At 32.7% G+C, this 18,672-nt stretch overlaps 1 protein-coding gene across 1 annotated transcript in view; it reads left to right on the top strand.

Annotated features, from left to right (window-relative positions):
* The first annotated feature begins 9,411 nt into the window (after window positions 1-9,411).
* Window positions 9,412-18,672, top strand: part of LOC142338469 (procathepsin L-like) — a 29,355-nt gene continuing 20,094 nt past the window's right edge. Inside the window, exons 1-2 of the mRNA XM_075388237.1 lie at window positions 9,412-9,670; window positions 15,911-16,056. Coding sequence (XP_075244352.1) covers window positions 9,577-9,670; window positions 15,911-16,056 — 240 coding nt within the window. The 5' untranslated portion in view covers window positions 9,412-9,576. The remainder of the gene's footprint in view (window positions 9,671-15,910; window positions 16,057-18,672) is intronic.

Below are 18,672 nucleotides of genomic sequence, written 5' to 3'. Positions count from 1 at the left end.
AGAAAATGCTGTCGAAGCTGGAAAGTAAGATTAAGCCCCATAAAATTTGTTCGATTGAGCCTTCCTCCAATGCTAAAAATGCAACCTGCAACCTCTCAATAATGCGAATTGAAAACAAGGAGACAAAAAAAGAGAAAAACTGCAAAGTAATACTTCTTCATTTTGCGAAAACAATTAATTTTAAAGTCATGAAAGCCATTAGCTACAAAGATAAATAATTCAATACGTTCGTTTTTTTGTCAAAAAGAAAACCTTGAGACATGTAATTATTCCGAAGGCGTCTCACGTCTACAAAATGAATGTTAAATATAGACAAAAATCGAAAATAAGTTTAATTTTTGCGAAAAGCCCGTGTCGTATCGAGTAAATTCATCACGATTTCTTTAAGAACATTCAATTATGTACAATTTCACCTTCGCTTGGGAGCAATATTGTCATATATGACCTGTAAGGAGACTAGAGAAGAATGCGAAGTTAAAAAGTCTTTTTTTTTTAATTTTTGAATATAATTGTTTCCAAAGTGATGAAAACCACCAGCTATCTACTCAAATTAGAACGTTGGCTCGTTCATTCCTTCATATAAATTCAATGAGACCTATCATTGGCCGGGAAATTTCATACGACTAAAAAGACAAAGTAAAAACTACTGTTACAGACAAATATGAAAAGTTCAATTAAATTCTTCGAGAAAGGGGTGTCGAAGCCATTGAAACCAAAAAATATGCCTTTAAAGACTTTTATATGTTCAATGGGGTCTTATTTTGAACACCGATAAGGTAATATGTGAACTGTCAATACTGTGATAATGTGACAAAACGAGAAAAATCGTGAAAAAAGGGCCAATGCCTAAAAATCGAAAACAAATTGTGAAAACTAGTAGTATCAACGCCAAAAAACCATAACTTAACAAGTAAAATCTCAAAAAAGATTTAGTTTTAGTCCGGTAGAAAAAAAGGAAGAAGAAGCATTCTTTCTTTGCTGACACTCAGCTACAAGTTGACCAAATTAAAAGAAAAATAGTGACAATGTTCAATAAGCCATTGTTTAATTAAAAATCAAACATTTTAAAAAGACGACACGCTTTAAACTTTCAAGTAAAAAACAAAATGCAATAGCTTGGAGCTGCTTAGGAAGCCAATTGGAGCTATCAATCCTGAGCTTTGAATTGAATTGTTTTTGTTTTTTAAAAAACATAAAAAGATCGAAATATTTTTTTTAATAGAATCGACTGATTACACTCCGAACCATTTTTTGGATTGTAACAGTTCAATATTGGACCAAAGCCAGCTTTGCTATGGCTGCTCGTCCATTAATAGCACTCGATTGTTTCGAATGTTATAGATACAGATAATTCATAATTTAAATGATCAAAAACAAATGCAGCGTTTATTATAATCTTAGAGTAAAGTTAACGTAGAGTAATTAGTTAATCGAAAAAATTAATTAACCGACGCTCTAAGTCATTTGTCAAATTGGGGTTGCGGATAATGAACTCTGCAAAAACTGACAAAAGTGATCTCAGATAGGAAACATAAACGAGCAACACAATTTGAATATTGTATCCCGTTTTGATATTTTGAAATCGAAAATGAACAATTTTTAGTTTTGCAGACAACTGTACACTATTGGTGCAAATTACTGTACAAATTTTGTACTATTGGCTGCTGGTATATGAACTTTCGCAGGTGGAATTAAAGCGTTTTCAACTAAGTTTCAATACTGGATTTTTCAAGAATGAGAGAATAATTAAATTAGATGGAATGTAACAATCATAATGATTCCAGTAAATATACTAGATACCCTAATTGGGAACTGCTTAGGAAGCCAATTGAACCTATCAACGGTAAGCTTCTATTCGAATTGTTCTGTTCGTTAATTAACATAAAAAAATCGATTTTTTTAAAGACCGACTGATTACAATATGAATTGTATTCGGATTGTAACAGTCCAAGATTGGACCAACAAACCTTGCTATCACTGTTTATTCATTAGGAACACTCAGTTGTTTCGAAAGTTTTAGATCTAGATATTTATTAGATAAAAGATCATAAATAAATGCTGTTTTTGATAATCGTAGAGTAAAGTTAGCAAAAACGGCACAATTTTACTTCCCGACTACTCTCAATAGAAGTGAAGGTAGGACTGGTTCCCTTTTGTGTTCAAAAAAGTTTTGTTAGTTGAATTTGGTTGCTTATTTCCGGCAAATTTAGTCTAGGTGGACTAAAGAAGCATATTTCGGGAAATTTTTGATGAAAAAGGCCGAATTTTTGGAATCTTTAGCCACAATTTTAGCCAAAAAATGAAATCAAAATCGTCAACAATATTTTTTTGTCTCTAAAAATAAAATCAAAAGTGTTATTGTTAACAACTTTACATATTTCAGCAAAACTGATGAAATATTAGGCAAAAATTCCGGAAAAATTGTATTAAATTAACGCAAATGGGTCTAATATTCACAAAAATTTAAACCACGGCAACCAAAAGACTCGGATAAAACGAATCGACAAGCCTCCGTTATACTGAAAATTAAACTCTACAACATTTTCGTTATAAATATTAACAAATCTTAGCAAAATTGACAAAAATTTGGTCAAAAAATCCGTAAAATGTGAATAAAAACGACTGATTTCCATACACTATTCACAAAAGTTGAAACCTCGATAACTTTCTGTAAAATACGAAATTCAAAAGAATCTTTTTAATTCCATATTCTGCGCTGGACGGGCTTTTTAATGATACCACTCACAACTCTCTACGATTAATATATCGATCGGTCAAAATTGTCTGAACAAAAAAAACCCATTTGAGTATATAGTTCCTCCCCCCTCAAGAGGGGTCGGATCAATAATACTTCTGGTTGCGTATACGTTTATCAGTAAATGTAATTTCAATATAATTTCATCGAAACTAAACATACTTGCAACAAAATAAAACAAATCGCCGAATTCATCTGTCATAATTTGTATACATCGGTTCAGTTTAATTCTTTGTTTGCATTTCGAATCAAGCTTTTTAAATCACGCTTTTTTGAATCAGGCTGATCTTACTGTTTAACGGTATTTTCTGTTGTAGAATAAAGATCTGTTTAGTTTTTACTTGAAGTATTTATCGTTTCTAACCTAACATATAGTCACAGGTTGTTGCATTTTATGCAATGACAAACAATTGAATTTGAACCAAATCTAGGTCTGCTATTCTGCCTAATTGTGAACGAATATTTCGAGAGTTTTTTGAACGGTTTTGTTATAAAATCTCTGCCAAAAATGATCTAGTCAATTAAAAATAATCAGAAAAATTGATCTCGTTTTACGTCAACTTATTTTTTATCGGACAACAGATTTCCGCTCTGGCTATTCGACCAATTTCTTCCGGTTAAATAGAACGTTTTAATTGGTTGGTTCACTTAGACATTTTCTGACGTATTTTGTTATATCTTACAGCATTTACAGTTTATAAAAAGGTTAAATCCAACTTTATGAGGCTCTGGTCTATGACAGAAACTATTGGGGTTGATCGTCTCTGTTATTTGTTGGAAAAGAAATTAAATTAAGATTCTATTTTTCATACTTAATCTTCAAATGAATTGCAAATGAGGGGGACAAAACAAAAAAGGACTAATTTCCTGACAGATAAGGAACTGTTATCTCAAAAAGACAAATACTCCTAATTCCTTTTTAAAAAACAAAATTAATCTGGACTTCACAGACAAAAAAAATCTGTTGAGGAAACATAGAAATCATTAATTGTTCCGACCCCCACTTTAGTGGGGAGGAGGAACTATATACTCAACTGGGTTTTTTTTTGTTAAGTCAATTTTCGCCGATTGATATATTCATCTTAGAGAATTGTGAGTGGTATCATTGAAAAGCCAGTCCAGCGTAGAATAAGGAATTAAAAAGATTTTTTCGCTTTTGGTTTTTTACTGGGAAGTGTCGAGGTTCAAAGTTTTGTGAACATTCGACTGTTTTTGTTCATCTTTTCAGTAATTTCTGCTAAAATTTGGCACTATTTCTCTAATATAGTTCAAAACAAGTTAAAATTTTTAACGGCAGAGGGTTGTTGTTACCGCTAGAGATAGAGGAGAGCGTTGCTGAATTGTTTGATTGAAGTTTTTTTGGCTAAAATTTTTGATAACTTTTTTCATCAAAAATGGCACAAAATATGCTTTTGGTCCAATTTGTTAAAGTTTGCCAGACTTAGTGAACTAGAAACCCTGAAATAGACTCCCTTATCTCCAAAAAGCGCTATTTGCAATTAGGTGCCGTATGAAAGTCTTCTGGAATTAAAAATCTGCCGTTTTTTGCAGATTTAACTCGATAATTTTACAAAATGCATCGTTCTTCTTTTTAATATTTGAAGAATTCTACGCAACAATTGGTCTTATTCGCAAACACATGGAACCCTTGGTCTGTTTGCTGGGCGGACGACAAAATCAGCTAGAGATTTGACAATATCATGGACTCTTAGAATCAGAGACTTTTTGGTTTTTATTTTGATGCTGCCTTTTTTCAAAATTTTTTTCATGTTAATTACTGACAATATTTTTCATTCACGGCTCTGTTAATGACAGCTTCAATTTACGTAAATGTGAGGCCAAATGTAGATACAGTTTGTTTTCAGAGAACCAAAAAGTTTTTATGGCTTTGAGGAAGAGTTTTAGCAAAACTTAACTGAATTATTTTATTTGCCTTCAATTGTTATTCTTTTGGCAGTCTGATTTTTCAGTTCAACCACCCGAAGATCTAAATTTTTTCCTCAAGAAGTGCAAGCGAACCTTTTCTTTTCATTCGGCTGTCATCTAATGTCTCCTATGTTATTGAATGTATTTGTTTTGGGAAATTTCTGTGTTTTTTTGAACTTGTCATTTTTTTATATTATTTTAGTCAACATTTTGTTTATGCTCACTAAGTACAGGTCAATCACTCCTCCGTATAGAAAAAAAACTAATTTTGTGGCCGAATGGTCTAACCGAAGGTTTTCCTGCTTTTGGTACTACGAGTTTTGATACAGAATTATCTGATTTTTGTGCTTAATTTCACATTTTTGCAGTTGTTTTTGTTTCTTTTGTATAATGTAACATTATTTAACAATCTAACTGAAAAAAGTTTTACAACATTCGAAATTGAACATATTTTTTGTTTTCATAAAATATGGTTTGAAGGGCTGCGACACCGTTTTTTGGTAGAGTTTTTTATTTTTGCCCTTTATTTGTTGTTATTTTTTGTTGTCATATGCCAAATATTGTGTGATTAAAGGTCTCAGTGGCCCACTATAGATAAACAAATGAACTTACTAATTGATATCGGTAAATAGCTGATGGTTGTTTTTGACTTTCGAATTAAATTTCTAAAAAAGAGTAATAGTTTTCTTCAACTTATCCCTTTTTTTTCTGGTTTGCGTTTTTTTCGTATTATACAATGTTGTATCATTTTGGTAAATTAGCCTTATTTTTTTAGACTTTTTTAATATGCTGTTGAGTCATTCAGTAATTTTTCTGTTGTTTAACCGTTTTAATTGATGTCTTAGACAATTTGTTTCAGAAGAATTTTGTGAACTTTTTTAGATACCTTTCAGTTTTTGTGGTTCTTTTATGTTGGCATTTTGTGATAGTCGTTTTATAAGACATCTTAAAAATTGAATGGCTTCGAAACTGTGGTTGCGTAAAACTGTTTGTGAAACTTATTTCTTCAGCTTGTAGTTAATGTTGTTTTATAGTCTTATGATTTAGTCTCATTAATAACAGTCGCAATTAATTTTCCGAGTCGTTGCAAGACAAACTGTCTACTCTTTTAGTCGAAAGCTTTTGTTGGCTACGAATTTTGAAAATATTAATAAACAAAAAGAGATAGATTTTTGAGAGCTGCCAATTTTAGTTATGTAAAATTGTAGCTAAGCATCTCTATATACAATTCAAATCATTTTTCTATTCAAATACAATTTGCTCTTCATAACAATTTTTTTCCTCAAATTGTCTTTCTTTTTGGAACAACCAATTTTCATAAAACCATTTTTGTGATTTTTGCATATTTGCCCCCTTTTTGTAGGTTTTTGTTCTCTTTTCACTTTATCACTTGATTGAAAAATTTTGTTACCTTCAAAAAATGCAAACTAAGATTTTTATTGTTTTTAGTGATCAGCTTTTCGTGCATAATTTTTCGTGCAAATTTTTAGTTTTTGACTGTACTTGTCGTTTTTTTTGTAGTTGCATGGTATATACTGGATTATGAAAGGCCTCAGTTGCTCTCTATTGATGTGTAAAAGACTCTCTCAATGATTTAATTTGATGCGTAATATTTCTAATCAGTTCGAATTTAATTCTTTTTTTTTAAAAAAAAAATCACTGTTTTAATGAACTTTGCCACTTTTGCTCATTTCTAGTTGACTCGTTGCGAAGTCGCATTGAGGAAAAGTCCCATATTTTGTCCCAAAAATGTGCCGGTTAATCTTCTTCTGAGTATAAGTTTTATCTGATGCCAATTTGATTTGGTTATAAGTGGTTTTCAAAAATGGACAAGAAGTTTTGGTCGTAATTAATATTTGTAACTATTTGATTTTTTTTGCCGTCTTTTCTGGTAGTCATATTATGGTAGCCACAGGTCTCATAGGCCCCCCAGAGTAGATTGTTTTATTCTTTTAGTAGTTTGTTGAACGATATGTTGATATGTTAATTTTTTTATCTCTTCCTCATTTGGTAGACAATTAGTGAAAAATGTAGATGAGCGGGGTCGGAACTTAATGTGCGAACGCACATTACCGAGCCTCTTCCTTTTTCTTTCTTTCTTTTAAAGAATCTTGCGAAACATTTTTGATAGACTTTTCTTGATACAAATAACAGAACATACCGACAGACATATTATAAACAACCTTTAAATTTGCTTAAGTAAAAAAGCCTCAAATGTCGCCCTAAAATTAGATAAAATTTTTCTGGCAATTTCAAACAATTTAAAAATTTACAGCATTTGTTGGAGTATGCAGAAGCATTCAATTGCATATTCGTGAAATATTCTGTGTAATGAATTGATCTTAAGAAATTTCTGAAGATTGCATAGCTATCTTAATTTTAGTTATAAATATTCTTGATGTATTTCAATTTAACGCTTCAGGGCCTCTAATTTCTCTTCTCTATGTTTACAGTTTCTCAAAAAACTTTACTAAACGGAAGAGGTGATTTAATTTGCGAATGATAAATGAGTTGTTAACTGCCAATCAGAAAAAAAATGGAACTAAGCAAGATGTCGGATAAAATTGGAATAATTTTGAAACATCCTGTTTGAAAAGCATATGAAAAGAAATATATTTCGAGCTCTGATAAAAAAATGTTTTGTACGTTTTTCACGAAGCAATTACAAAATTGCTTCTAATATAATTTCGAGAGATCTTATAAACTCACAGATTTCTAGTAGTTATTAGGGTATTTAAATTAGTGGGAAACTTCCTTTTGAATTTTTACTGAAGGGAACTTTGAAAACATGGCTCATTCAATTCTGCCAGTTTATCTTTTCGGATATCAAACACCTTAAAAAGAGAATTTTCTTTTCAGGACCTTTTTGCCATCGGACTTGTTTTTTAGGTTTACTTTTTTTATAAAATTGAAAAAATGCAACGTTTAACTTCACGGTTTAATTGGGGAACAAATCTGCAAAAAAACGCTAAAGGGAAATTTTTTCTTGGAGACACAGCTACTTCCAGTAGATCTTATTATAATAAAGATGTAACTTCTAATAGTTTGTTTAGATTTGTTTCAGCAGGAAACACTACAAAAGTTTTTCGTTTATCGTCTTCAGCTTCAACGATACTCTCAAACTAAACAGTTCTAAATTTATTTGGATCTTCACGACAATTGAAACAGAATTTGAAAATGTTTTGAAAAATATTTCAAATTTTATTTCAAATTTTCTTGAAACAATTCAACAGTTCATTTAAAGTATCCGCTCTAAGTTTTGAGCCATATTCAAAATATGTTTTCATTTTCACTAAGCTTGAAACTTATGGCAACGAGACAAGGCATTGTAATTATAGGTCAAACAAAGAGTGCAATCATACTGATACAATTAACGCTTTGATGACCTGAGTTCAAGAGATGTATTCCTGGTTTCCTTTGGGAATAAATTGGTTCCTGTATCTGATGGGAAATACTGGAAATAAGAGATATTAACACATCTTCTCTCATCCTAACACTACCTGGCAATTAAACGTACGCTTAGCGGTTAGGACATGGACTGCCTAGTCCTCCCAATTGTCATTTGATTCAATAATTGGAAAAAAAGTTACTGAGAAAAGAAAATACGAGATTTCCGGCAATTAAACATCAGCTGATTTTAATTGCTTTTAGTAATCGGTTGGCTTCAATTATTTTCTGTTTTCCTCTGCGCTATGAGGTCAAGATGAGAATTATTTTTGCGTTCAGATAAAAAACATATCGCACGAAAATAATGCCCAGTCTGAGGTCCCAGACCGAAAGTTAATATCTCCAGACTCCGAAATGAACGCACAAGGGGGGTGTCGTGCGCTCAAAATTACACGGTCTGGAAAATCAAATGAACGCACGATAGTCTGGACATAGGCAACTTTGAACGCACAATAGCCTGGACATACTGACACTGGAGCGCACGAAATTTTTCGAATGGAAAAAAGTTGAACAAAAACTGATGAGCTCACAGATGTTTGACTAAGCACTCTTACTAGATCATGGTGTCATTCGACAACCGGAATGAAAAATCACCAAAAAATATGCCAGACGTATACACGTAGACAAGCGTTAAAAAGGTTGATACAAATTGTTTATAAACGCTGACAAAAATGTTTATAAACGCCATAAATAAAAAAAAATGTTATCGGGATTTGACAAAAACTTTTTAAGCGCTCTCACGAAATATTCTTGTTACCAAGATCTTACCAAGATCCTTTCAAGATTTATAAAAAATCTTGGCGATCTTGGCAAAGAACTCTAAAGTTCAAGTAGACACCCAAGATCATGTATGCATTGTTGCATAAATTGATTTAAACATACAGTTAATTGAAAGTTTAAACCAAGTGAAAGCAACGACGTCATATTTGAACTTAATAAAACTTTTCGTGATTAAAAATATCAAGTGTTTAAATTTTCGATTCTTTGGGGAAGAACATGCGACGAGAGTGAGTTTTGGTATAGCACGATTCCATTTGCTTTGATGCAAATTAGAGTTCAAAGCTCAGCCTGTGCTCCAAATTGCCATGATTGTATTTGCACAATCTAAACTCAAGAACTCAAGCTCTCGAATCATACCCATTATTGGAATTAATTAATTAAACAATTTCTGCTTCTAGAACTACAAATTGATAGAGCCCTTTGTTTGACAAAGTTATCAAGGCAGGGAACACTTCGAGATAAAACTGGGAGTTTAAGCTTGATCTGAGTAAAGGTGGTCCAGGAAGCTCCACCTTTCGCATTGTTCTAATATACACTTCAGAAAATAAGCTCAGTTATATTCAGGTACATTAATGCGACCAGATCGCCAAAAGTTTCATAATTGCAACGAAATTATTAGTCTTTTTGAGGTACAAATTACAGCTGAAACGCTTAGTGAATAGAGAATAATGAAGTTCTTACAAGTTACTGATTCGCGCTTGCTCAGTTCAATTATTATTTTTGTGTCTCTGCTGTGCGTCGCCGTTTGTTATGGAGAAAAAGGGATCTTTTTAGCAAGTAGTTCGAAATTATCATTCTGAACGGCATAATTAACTATGTGAGAAACGCCGAAATCATGTTATAACCCGAGTCGAGGTGTCACCGCTAAAAATCGCTGAAAAATGTAAGATTTGCGGTTAATTTGAGTAAAAGTGCAAGATTCGCGTTCAATGCGATGAATGCTGTGAAAAACTTTTAAGCGGTGAATTTTTTTTCACCGCTTAAGCAGAATGCGGTGAAAAAAAAACACCGCTAGAATTGCAAATCTTACAAATATTTACCGCTAATTTCAACGCTTATCTTAAATTCACAGGAAATATCATTGAAGTAAGTGACAAATGGGTCCGTGGATTAAGAAGTTTTTGACATGCAGGACGTGAGAGGTTCGAACCCCTGTACGGCAGTTTCTGTTTTGTAAGAAATCAGGTGAATGTGGTGAAAAAAAACTTTTCAGCGCTCAAAACCGCAAAAATTCACCGCATTCAACGCTGAAAGATGCGGGCGCTTTGAGGTGAAAAATTTTTTTCACCGCTCTTCACGGCTAATCTTGCATTATTTTTCGATCAAACCTCGACCCCGGAAGTATGAGGAAAAATAAACACACTCCTTCAGAGAATATAAAGCGCGCTTGAATTGAGTGAAGAAAAACCAAACAGCGTGCGTCATGGCATTTCCATAATTTTCAGAAGCTTACTCGCCATTTCTCATGACCAAATATTTCAGGGGTTTCCAAATCACAGGAGATTTCATTAATTGCTTTTGTGAACTTTAAGTTTTTCTAAAACCTCGGGAACAGTTTGTCTTTTAATCTGCTTCAAAAAGAAGTTAACAGATGCATAATTTTGAGTTCGGATTCATATTTTAGATACATTTCCCGGATTGAAGTTTCTTTGATTTCATACAAGGATCATATATGATTTCATACTGTCCATACTTGATTTCTTAGTACGATTCTTGCATGAAACCAAAGAAATCATATATGATCTTTGTATGATTACCAAGAAATCATATATGATCCTAGTATGAATACCAAGAATCATACATCTATTTTTTGAAAATCTTTACCCATTTATGTTTTTTTTATTTTATTTGGTAGGGCATCACATATATGATATCCCGGCATCACATTGTGATCCGCCAAAAGACCCTAACGTACCAATAAAATTGCAAGTTGGGCACAAAATAAAAGAGTAAGTCCAAACAAATAACAAAATTTTTGACATACTCTGAAGCCAGTTTATACTTGTACATGCTCATTTATAAAAAAAATTAATCAAATGCATATCACGTCAAATTCGCATATCTACTTGCATATCACGTCAAATTCGTTTTCTGAATAAGTTTAAACCACAAAGTTATTCCTTAAGAGCACACAAAGAATCAAATGGGGATTGCAAATGCGATATAATAATTTAACAAGTCCTCTGCCTACACTATACGAGAATTTGTGGCACCAGTCAATGTATTTTGTGTCATATATGACCTTGTATGAAATCAAAGAAATTTTTTCAACTTCAATGGAAAATCAAAATTATACAGTTTTTAGTCTTTGAAATTTTTTGTATGATCCTTGTATGATTTCTAGGAAATCATATATGGTCCTTGTATGACTACCAAGAATTCATACAAATCATATATGACCTAGTATGATTACTAAGAATCATATATGACCTAGTACGAAATCAAAGAAAGTTGTATGATCGTTGACCCGGGTTACTCCTGATGGCCGTACTTCAGAAAATGTTGTTTGCGAACGTGAGCAAATCCTCATTGCGTTCGATTTTAGTTGAACCACAACGACAAAAGCTCTTGCGTTTTTTACTTGGGTATTTTTCGTTATTTTCAACCGCAAACAATCGTCGGCATCTTCGGTTTTAGAGGTAAGAAATTGGCGGTATGTTTGGTTTTTCAGATAGCAAATCCAAGAAAGTGAACATAAAATTTGTAACCTTCCTTCTCTTAGTTTCGGCATGTTCGTTATTCATCGTAGGAAACCGTCGGTTTCAAACCACAAGAAATAATGAGTGAAAGATTTATTTTCGTCAGTTCTCATGATCAGTGAGTTTGGTTGAATGAACTGATAATCCCCGACAATTATCAACAAATTCTGTTAAATTTTTAATTTAAAAAACAAACAAACAATTAACTAGCTATTGAACTAGCTTTATAAAACAGATGAAGAAGGAAGTCGATCGATTTTTATTGTTTTAGAAGACCAAGACGTACGTTTCAAACTCCACCGATCAGGAAGTTATTTTAGAAATTTGTATAGAAATTGATATTTGACTATAATATAATTAAAAAAATTGAATTTTGTTGGGAAAAAACGACGATGTCATACATTCAGAACCAAATTCACCGAATCTAAGAAAAAGAACACACCAACGATTATCTTGCGTTCAAATTCGAACAAACCGAATCTAAGAAACCGGACATACCGACAATTTATTACGATCAAAACCTAGCATACGAAGCATTTCTTAGGCTTGAAACCAAACATATCGAACAAACCGAACATACCGACAATTTCCCACGCTGAAAACCACTACCAAACGTTGAAAACCGTAATACCAAACATTTTTCGCATCGTTTTTGTTCAGTCGTCTGGACTAGTGTGTATTAATTGTATTCTATTTGATATCATGAGATTTATTTTCAATTGTAAGCATTACAACCTTAATGCAAAATTTAGAGAAGTTTTGCTCGTCGTGCAGTTTTACAATTTTTTGAAAGTTTTGCCATGTTAGGTTCTGGTGCAATAGTGAAGCATCCTTAAGCACATCCAAACTACAGTAGTTTTCAAATAAGCAATTCAGAAAACCGGTTGCTGCTTTTTTTGCTGCAATGTCCACAGTGCTAGAAATTCAGACATGAGGCTTTTTTTGTCTTGCGTACCTTACTTGACTTTTGTACTGCACAATATAAAAAAGAAAGTAATTAAGAATTTGTCACAATTTTGACACCTCAAAAAACATTGCACAAAAAACAGTTAAATAATTAGCTCATAAGATGACAAACCTCAATAATTCTCCGCGTACTTGCGAATCATAAGTCGCGTATTGTCGCCATAATCTACTTTTTTGTTGCCATAATCTACATATTTTTGTTAAACTGACTAAAAAATTCTGCGACTCAGAAAAACAATGAAAATCCTTTCACTTAAACTATCCTGTCCATGTCTAAAATCTATTGGCAAATTCAGTGAAAAATTGGGCTGCAAAGTTTTTCAGAGCCAAAGAAACTATATGAGCCCTAATGCTTAATGGTTGTTCACAACCAGCATCTCAGGACCTTGCTGTTCCGACCCACTTTGATGGGGGGAGAAACAATATACTCAAATGAGTTTTTTATCAATCAAATATGGCCGATCGATATAATCATTGTAGGTATCATTAGAAAGCGCGTCCAGCGAAAAATATGGAATGAATAAGATTTTTTTGAATTTTGTTTTTTACATGGGTTTATCGAACGTTTAAGTTTTTGTGTATTGTAGACGGATTTCTGTTTGTATTTATTCACGTTTTTTGGCCAATTTTTGTATAATTTTTTAAAATTTTTAAAGGTAGTGTTTTTGGTGTAATCCTCAAAGATAGAGGAGGGTTGATGAATTGTTTGATCCAAGTCTTTTGGCTATAGCTATATTTCGCGCAATTTTAAAAAAAAATATTCGTTTTCGTATTTTTCATTCAGAAATGGGACCAAATATGCAATTTTAGCCCACTTTCTTTAAACTTGCTGGACGTAGACACCTAAAAACTGCGTACATATCTTTCAAAAGCTCAACAAAATGAGAGTTAGTTGTACTCTCGCTGGCTATAAGAGATTAATTAGAGCTTGAATTAGAATTTTGCCTGTTTTGCATATATAATCTCGATTATGATACAGAAAACTTTTTTTATTTCTGACAGACTGGAAAATTTCGCTTAAAAACTGATGTATTTTTAACCTTTTGAACAATTAGTTGTTGTCTTAGACGCTCAGCAAAAGCAGGGCTCATCTTGATCTCAGCATGAATCCTTACTGTAAAAGAAGTTTAGGTTTTATTTAGGCGCGGCCTTTTTTCTTCGAAAAACTTTGGCAATTGTAATTTTTTGTCTTAATTACTGACTTGAGTTTCAAATCAGGGTTCATTTATCGAGAGATAATTTATTTTAAACTGAGGTTCAACGAAGACATTACAGTTTCATAGTTTAGCTCATGGTTTTTATGGCTTTGATCAAATTTTTTTGTGTAAAGTTTCATAGGCTTCTTATGCTTTGCTTACTTATACTTAAAACAATTTTGCAATCTGACGACAGAATCTTGCCAATCAAGGAATCAATTGGATTCTTTAGAAGCTATAAATGCGCCTAGACAATTACTCGTTCTCTAATGTCCCATATGTCTTTGAATATATTTGTTTTAAGAAAATGTCTGTAATTTCATGAACTTTGCCACTATTTTCTCTTAGTTTTTTTTTCTTTGTCGAATTGTCACTTTCATGAAAGGTCTTTTGAAAAATTGCAGTATTGAAGGAATGCCTAGCCTTGAAAAAGGGGCATCTGAAAATGTTCATATTTTCGTTGAATAGTTTATGTCCAATAATTTTATCGATTCAAACATTAAATTCTCCCTTGCTTATATGGTTTGTCTGATGGCTTCAAACTTATTTGAAAGAGTTTTTTGAGTTTTCGATGCCTTTCAACTTTTGAATTTATTTTGTTGCCATTTCTGGGTAGTCCTCTTGTAACAAAGAACCGTATAATTCTAGCAATAAACATCCAATAATTAATCAATTTGCCTTCAACACTGTGATGTAGAAGTCTTTATTAAGTTTTGGCGTCCGGCTGTATTCGTTGTTATTTCGTAGTTCTTACAAATTATTCTTTTTATTAACAGGCGAAATTGGCTTTTAAGGATGCTGCAAGCACATCCAGACCTATTAAAATCACTTTTCGATCGATTTGTAGCTTTGTGTCTGAAAAGACAGGTCACAACCGGTTTCTAGTTAGTTATAATTTAATCCTCATAACGATTTTAGTTTAAACCATTTGATATCAGCTTTGTTACTACGAGATTTTAAGATATTCAAGATTTTTTTTATTTGTACATTTATAGGATTGTTAATTATTTTACTTTAATTCAATAATGAAAAGTCCCATTGGTTTAAGTAAAATGAGCAGTTGAAAAATTCAAATATCCACAGTCATAAACTTATGGTTTAAACGGCTTGACTGCACTTTGCGCGCAAAATTTGAATTTTTCCATTTTTGCGGTCATTAAGCTCTTTTTGTAGTCTTTTGACGTAAGCCGGATAATGATAAGTCTCAATTGCTTGCTATGGAGATGTAAATGAACATTTTAGTGATTTGAGTTAATATCTAATAATACTGACACTTCATCAATTTCAGTTAATATAAAAAGATTTTAATCACTTTGAAATTAATTGTTTTTAAAAATTGAAAAGTATTTTTGAACTTCGCCCCTTTTTATTCTTTTTTGTCGATCTGTTGCCCAGTCGCATATCTTTCCTAAGGAAGCATAGGATGACTTGTTTTGTTTAGGTTTTATCTGATGCGAGTTTGACTTTTCCTTTTTTAAAAATTGAAATCGACTATTGGTCCTAATTAATGTTTGTTATTTGACTCCTATAATTGTGTTTTTTTCTATTAGTCCTATCAACAAGTTTCATGGGCCCTCTAGAGTGGCATAATTTTGTTTCAATAGTAGTTTGTTTAACGATATGTATGCTTTTAAAGTTTTCTATCTCTTCCTCATTTGGTAGCCAATTAAGTCAAGTTTGTGGAGGAGCTGGGTCGGAACATTATGTGCGAACACGCATTACTGAGTCTCCTTGTTCATATTAGGTTTTAAATTATTCTCAATCAAAAGTCTTGTGAATGTTTCGGCCGGATGCTAAGTCCCAATTTTAAGCTTTTTTTTGGGGGAAGGCACATAAGTTTGATTATTTGCTTGTCAGGCACGTTTTCCCAGGCAGCCATTCAACATTGAATATACTATAAATAATTCTAAGATATAAACTATTGGTAAAATTGTTGCTTGCTGTGTGAAGGAATGCAATATGGAATGACTAGTGCAGAGCGATCAACATGTTTTCGAGGTAATCTGCAACTGTAGCCTCATAATGCGGACTATTCCGTCAAGATCTCTAGTATTTTGGAAATATAATGCTCATTATGTGAAAATTATACTACGATTGCGCAACAAATCAAAAAGGCTAAAAAGATCCAAAAGTAAAAGTAGACCTCGGCCGGATAACTGACGATAATTACCGGAATGATAGAATTCTCTCTGACTGGCAGAAGTGGATGTCCGCATTTGGGAAACAGTACTCAAACAGAAATGAGATGGTGAAGAGGTTCTCAATATGGATAGAAAACCAACGGAAGGTAAGAACGAGCTATAAAGATTGAACTGTACAACATTGTTAACTCTATTATTCCTTGTACTAATAGTCGTACGGGGAGAGTAAGAATCAATAAGTCTCAGTGAATCCAAATAATCATCCTGTATCTAAAATATAATTCTTGGAATTGGGCTGCAATTCCCATCGCAATGACCCCAAGATTACTCGCCATTGGGCTACGTGCGCGACGTTTAGCGGTACATTTTGACTGACAGCCCAAAAAATTATTGTTTTTGGTGGTTTTTGGAATTCTTGACAATTTCGGGGCATCCAAATACGGTCAGAATTTTTCTGATTAAAGTTCTAAAATTTATCAATTTATTGAAATTAAAAAACACGTTTAAGTACGCGGTTTGATCGATTCGGCACCTCTGTTTACTTTTTTCCCCATTTTTTTTGTTTAATTTTGTTTCCAATACCGATACATTTTCCCAGTAAGCTTGGGCAACTCCTGTTAGTAAAACGAAGTCGTTTTTGAATATCATCAGGAACAGTTGGCTAAAAATGTTAATGATATCAAAAAGCAGGTGCGTTAATGTGCCTTGTTACATAATGTTCTGAGCTCACTGATCCACATTCTTGGCTGAATTGTCCATCAATTGAAGCACACACAGACAAAGTTGAAATTCAAAAAAGTAGTTATGATTTTGCTATTTAAATTTTGATAGATTCTCGAAAAGGCAGATGTGTACACAAAAAAGACTGAAATCGAACTTCTTTTTTCTTTAAATTGAACACTAAAACATAGAATTGAAATCGACATGTTTAAATTACCTCTAAAGCCGGGCGGCAGCATTGAGGTTAGCTCTCAAGCAATTTTGTTAATTAGAAAAATAACAATTTTTTCAAGTAAGCGAATAATTATACCACAAAGTAATGATTGAGATCCAAAAATCAGTTTTTATCCCGTATTCAAACTGAATCACAAACGGATAAATTGTAACAGCTTTATCAATAACAGCTTGTAACAGCTTTATCAATAGCCAACTTGCTTGGCTTTTGTTTAGTTTTGTTGTATTTCATTTCAAAAATTCTTACTTCAGGCGTATAGAAAGCGCAAAAGTCAATAAAATCACCTCTGAGCTCACTTGTAAAGTTAACTTGAAAATGCAAAAACAGATTAAAATCAAGAAAAGCTAGATAATCATGAAATAAAAAAAGTGAGGTGGGTCAAGTTTGACTATGAAACATATCAAGTTATTTGTGTAACAAATTTGTTATTAAAACATATACCCCGACACGTGAGAAAAAATCAGGAAAGATGCAGAAAATTAGAACACTGGGAAAACTTGTGAAACACAAAAATTGGAACAGTATATTATTTGAGTAATGCATCATCAGAGGACTAATCAGAATTATTAATACTGAGACTGAAAGACAATTAAATCTAACAATATTGGTCGCAGAAATTTGCCAGCATAAACAATCGGCAAGACTTAGTCGCCTAGGAAATTTTTCCATTTCTATAAAATTTTGTTGTTGCTACAATTTGAAATTTTTGGTGGGGGTGTGCCCATTTTTTGAGCGAAAATCAATTTTTTTCTCCTCCAATTATAGACTTGAACATCTTGTCAAATTGCGCTAGGCATTTTGAAATGAGCTAGAGAAACTTTTCTATTAAGTAAACGAACAATTACCAAACAACTAAGATTGAGATCCAGAAAATCAACTTCTAAAATTAGTAACCTCTTGATTTAAAAAAGCTAAAACCTAAAAGAATATGAGTGATGTTTAATTTGTGAGCTTTTTCTAATAATTAACTTCAAAAAGCAGCAAATGTTTATTGATGGCTTTTCCACAGAGTGAGAAAGTGACAGAACTAACACCAAATGCTCGTGCTTGACATGAAATTTAAATGCAAATTGGAACAGTAATTTATTTGAGTGATGCGCCATTAGAAAACGTATAAGAATTTTTTTCTCTGAAATAATTTTTTTTCTTTAGAACTTAAAAATATCATCTCTTACGAAGTTACAGAATTGTACAACTTTGAAGATTGCACCAGTCGCTTGGAGACGAACAAGATAGGTTCCACATTTAGAGCGTCGGTTTTGTCTGATCTATTTGTACTTTGTAAACTTCTAAATGGCACTGTTTCTCGAATCTATGAATAGTTTACTATAATACACCGCATTAAAAGGAAGAAAATAAATGGTGCTCACCGCTATCTGTGAAACTTTTTGACCTTTAATTGTTTACATCTGTTGACCATATGTAACGAAAATCATTTGCAGTTCATCAAATGATTGAAAGGATTTCAAGCTTGCTTTTCTAATATTAGTAGTCGAGGTGCTGGAATGGATTGCGTGCCCTTTTCCTCTTCCAATGAATAGCGCAAACTTCCAATGAATAGTGGAAGTGGTGTTACGCGCCATTTTCTTCTAATTTTGGCTCTTGAATTTTTTCTCAAACGTTTTTTGAAACTACCAGACAACTACCAAGGATACCTGGATGACTATGTATTTAAAAAACAAAAACCTAGCCAAAAAATAAAAAAGTTGAGAAGCAATTATCAGGATTTCGGAACAGCAGTTGTCGTCAACACAAAAACACACGTTGTTGTCAACACACACACACACACACACACACACACACACAC

Source organism: Convolutriloba macropyga, chromosome 4 (genome assembly GCF_964194025.1).
Source record: "Convolutriloba macropyga chromosome 4, txConMacr16.3, whole genome shotgun sequence".
NCBI lineage: Eukaryota > Metazoa > Xenacoelomorpha > Acoela > Convolutidae > Convolutriloba > Convolutriloba macropyga.
This window is presented reverse-complemented; position numbering and strand designations above follow the sequence as displayed.